This window comes from Topomyia yanbarensis, chromosome 3, assembly GCF_030247195.1.
Source record: "Topomyia yanbarensis strain Yona2022 chromosome 3, ASM3024719v1, whole genome shotgun sequence".
NCBI lineage: Eukaryota > Metazoa > Arthropoda > Insecta > Diptera > Culicidae > Topomyia > Topomyia yanbarensis.
Window position 1 is genome coordinate 282,056,296 of NC_080672.1, and position 4,685 is coordinate 282,060,980.

Sequence of the window (4,685 nt, forward strand, 5' to 3'; positions counted from 1 at the left end):
TTTACAGGGTGTCCAACTTATACCACACATAGTTGAATAAGATTATTTATTAAAGACCCAATTAACCAATAGGCATGGAAAATGCTTTTTAAAAACCGCTTTTGGCAAAATAGACCGCTCCATTATTGCTGGCCATGAAAATATTTTTTACGGCTTTTCTTCCATCAAAATGCTGATTACTGACAAGAAGTTTTTAAATAGTTTATTGGAAGCAAGTTTACAATATTTATGCATGAAAACGCTAATATACTACAAGAAGCATCTTAAATCCAAATAAAATGCTACTTTACTGCATATACTAGTAGGGGAGAGTGGGGATAGATGGACCACGGGGATAGGTGAACCACTAAGGATATTAGGTCGCATTCTACCAATTTCAGTGCAAACTTTATGTGTTTTGGTAGCTCTGTCGGTGAGCTAACCTCACACGCATTTGAAATAGCGTTTGTTGTCACTTTTACAGATAATCAAAGTTATTGTAGACTTTAGGATTACCAGGAGTTGCACATTGAAAGTTGTTTCGCTACTCCCAAGCATAATTATCTACTGATACCCTGTGCAGCCAAAGGTGGTTGCACAAACTCAAGCTCAATTAAAGCTAAGCAGATGTCGTTCATGAAGAACATAAAGATGAGTGGTCCATAGATACTACCTTGCGGCACTCCAGAACTAATGTTATAATCCTTGAGTGTGAACCATTTAACTTGACGATCCAAGTTTTTCAAATTTTTTGATCGCTAGGGCGTAAGGTACTTTCTCAAATGCATTCGAACAATCAAAATAGGTCGTATCGATTTGTTTTCGCTTTTCAATATTTTGGAGTAATCTGTTTACATAACACATGAGGTTCGTTGTCGTAGAATACTTTTACACGAAACCATCGACTGAGAACAGGCATTGCATTTATCGCTCATATGAGTAAATGCGCCCGGATAGATTGCTACTGCGACAATAAAAACTCACATTTTCACACGAAAAGTTATTGGCACTCACACAACTTCTCCGGATAAATACAACGTGTTATTTCTCCGGATAAATAAAACAGCCGGAGAATGAGTGAATGAGTTTATCACGGTATCCTTTTTTCGATCGCTGCTTTTCTGCCGTTATTCCAAAACACGAAAAAACAAGTCTATCATATTTCTTTGCCGCTTTTCTTTGGAATTAAGTGTATTTTTTGAAGTTTTTATTGATATCCACGAAATTAAAATTTTATCACCTTCTCCGGTGAGAAGGAAAAAGTCAAATAAATTTTATCCGGAAAATTCATTCTCACGCTATTTGTGGAGACGGAGAATTTTACGACTCATCTTATCTCGGAAAAGTTGGACATCGGATAAGCTTCTTCTCGCGTGAGTGAGAGAGAATCACAATGCCTGACTGAGAAGCATGATAAAGGTAGTTGTGTATAATCCTCTCAAATACTTTTTTCATGGCAGCTCTGAATAGATATTCCAACAACGAAAATTGTCCCAAAATTTAAAAAAATTTCAAGAAGTAGTATGAGCTGCGGTAGACCTCTAGACGTTAATGAAAGTCCACCAAATTTAAGGTACGGTTCTTATTCATATCAAAAAAGCTTAAGCATCATGGATCTTCCAATTTTTTTTTGGCCCAACCTACTCATAGACAGTATTCTTGATCGTAAAAATTCACTGAAATAAAAGCTCTATTCATGTATATAATATTCTACACTAAACATTTTATTACTTTTTCAAGCTTCTTCATCCATCACAATGCTCGCGATCCACTGCGCGTACCTATTGATATTGATAAACACATCCGTGTAATTTAGTTGACATTTTGGAAATCCAAACGAAAATAATCCTTTCAGGAAGTATTGATTTTTGCGATCAGCATTTTTCACATACTGTAATGGTGCTCCACTCATAAAATGGAAGCAATCGTGGACATTTTCATGGTAATAGGTTCCGCAGATTTGATTACCATCGGAACTTAAACTTATGTTGATTTTACCATAAATGGACCTACATTTCTCGTGATCTTCCAATAGAGCAGTATCTCGTTTTAGAATGTGTGACTGCCTACCGACACGGCGCCAGCCACTGATCGTGTATATCTCATTGTAGTCCTCCAACGTCGGTAGGCAGATTGGTTTCACATTTGATCTAGTTGCGTCGGCCGGGTGCTTCAGCTTCAGGAGTGCGACGTTATTATCGTACCTTGGGCTATTAAATTGAGGATGTTTGAACACTTTCTCGACATCGATAGACTGCGTTGTTGTGGAAACAGTTTCGCCACTAAATGATTTTCCACTGTCCGGATTTGTTTTGAGATTAAACTCTCCTAATCGAACGGATTTTCTGTAATTAAATAATTCTTCATATCTATGAAACCTCAAATAATATCTCACTCACAATTTAAGTTTTCTGATACTACTATCAACACAGTGCCCAGCGGTGATAACGAATCTCGGATGTATGAGCGCACCATTACAAATAGTTTGAATCGAGGGCGAGCTTTCCATTTTAAACTCAAGCATAGCAGTCCAAGGATATTGCAGAAACACTGATTTTTTACTCTCAGGAATTGTGATGTTATAAGAATCCAACCCACAACTTCCCAAATTAAGCAAGTTCCGTTTTTTGACGTTTTCTTGATGCTGTGAAATCCACCTTAGGTAGTACGGTATATCGGTGAAGGTAACGAACTGCTGAGGATCACACCGTCTTCCGGTTTCCGAACGCGCTCCAGCACTTACAATACCTCTAATGTACCAGGCGTTATCTATTTTAAAGTACATCCCTCCTCCACTATCTCCATCACATACGTTCGTCATATTTTGGTTTCCAGCACAAAAGTTACTTTTGTCATCTGATAGCAGCTTACTGAAATGCTCCGGTTTACTCTTCAAACAAGTAGCATAATCCACTACCGACAGAGTGGCTTGCTGCAATATGTCAACCAGTTTGTACTCATCTCCGACTCCCCACCCAGCTACAGTTCCCCTAGAGCTAAGGATCGAATTCAGTTCGGATTTTTCCACTGGCCAAAGGCAAATTGGTTGGATGTAATCAGAGAATGTGATGTCCTCCTCGGTTCTAAGTAATGCAATATCATTTCTCAAGTTATTTATGTTGAACGAATCATGCCGGATGACTTCCACCACTTCGTGTGTTCTGGAGTGCTCACTTGGGTAACTCTTGTTGTGCAATCCCAACTTGACTAGGAAGTTATCTGCCGAGAGGGACATCCGAAACGAAACCGTGCAATGCGCAGCTACAAATTTCCAATTCAATTACCTACAACAGGTAGCTTACTTTAAAATTAAGGCTTACCAGTCAGTACAAAATTCTCACTGATCACGCTTCCTCCACAAATGTAGTCTTCTCCTCCATTACTCTGCTTCCGGAAAACAGCAGCATGCCATGGCCATTCCGCTTCTAGGGCAGCGTTTCCTTTATATATGTATGCGAGAAAAGTGAGCTGCTTCTGCCCACATGGAACTGAAATCATTTAGCATCTTTTCGATTAGTTTTGTTTCGATTTTCATGGAGTTAAACCCAACCCGATATAGAATTCAGATACAATAAATGTAGGTTTGAAACCGGCTTCAAACTTAACAGAAAGTTCGGAACTCACGCCTCAAGCAGAAACACCATTAGGTGCTTTCCAATAAAAATCATGAAAAATCACCTCCTTTAGCAGCCGAACTGTAATTCGCTGACACCATCAATAACAATGCAAAAACGGGGATTACCCACATGATAACACTTGAACTTGTCCGATTGGAGCTGTGCTAAACCGCCCGATCATAGCTCACTGCTGAGACTGGATGTCGGAAAGCTAGTGCGCTGATCTTTAGCTTAGCATTCAAAGAAGGTTTGTGCATAAAGGAGGACTCTCTTCCCGGAAGCTGTTTTTGAGAGAATTCTTTCAGAGTCGCTACACACACAACACAGTATTCCGAGGCTCACCTCTTAGTCTTAGCTCCATATTTAAGGGGGTCTCCTCATCAGTAGCTTATAAAAAACGTGGTGCTGTAGGATTTTGTTGAACATGAAAACAACAAGAAAAACTAATTATCTTTTGCGTATTTTTGAATAATTACTCAAATAAAAAGAGGTTTTTAAATGTCAAAATTAATAAAAAAATGTCGGATTTATAAACACGCAGCAGCTCGCCACGGACAACTCAAACTCAAAGATTGAGCCTGTGATTTTCACCTGAAACAAAACATTGAAATACTTTCTTATTCGGAAGGCTTTTTTGCGCAGTATAGACTAAAGCACTCGTTTTTCGTCCTTTTTAGCAGTAAGTGCGTTAATAACATTGTAAAATGAGATTTTTAAAACATGTTTTAGTTCAGCCTGTGCACAATTAAATTATCTAAAAAACTGTGTTTTACTTGTATCCAGTGTCGTTATAGTTTTACATTTCTTACAAAAGAAATGTATAGAATTTTTTTGTAATTATGCACGGATTTTTTAAAAACTGGGTTTTCATAAAACGAGCTTTTTTTTTTATTCATTTCGTTTATTTGATAGGCACAAATGCGTTAGCTTGGCGGTGCCAAATGCTTTTGTTTTTACATTTGGATATCTTAAAACTAGGAGGTTACAATGTTGAAATATTTTTTTTACAAAGGAAAAGAAAGTTTACAGCTATCTTAAGACTAGAAATAAGATTCAATATACAAAAGAGGGCCAAAAGATTTTTTTATG

At 37.8% G+C, this 4,685-nt stretch overlaps 1 protein-coding gene across 1 annotated transcript; it reads right to left on the reverse strand.

Annotated features, from left to right (window-relative positions):
* Positions 1–1,444: 1,444 nt before the first annotated feature.
* On the reverse strand, positions 1,445–3,786 carry LOC131692729 (ovochymase-2-like). The gene is made up of 4 exons (XM_058979953.1): positions 3,658–3,786; positions 3,300–3,467; positions 2,379–3,240; positions 1,445–2,324 (listed from the first exon to the last, which is right to left on the reverse strand). The coding sequence occupies exons 1-4, from the start codon at positions 3,725–3,727 to the stop codon at positions 1,715–1,717; spliced, it is 1,710 nt and encodes a 569-aa protein (XP_058835936.1). The 5' UTR covers positions 3,728–3,786; the 3' UTR covers positions 1,445–1,714.
* Between the last annotated feature and the right edge of the window lie 899 nt (positions 3,787–4,685).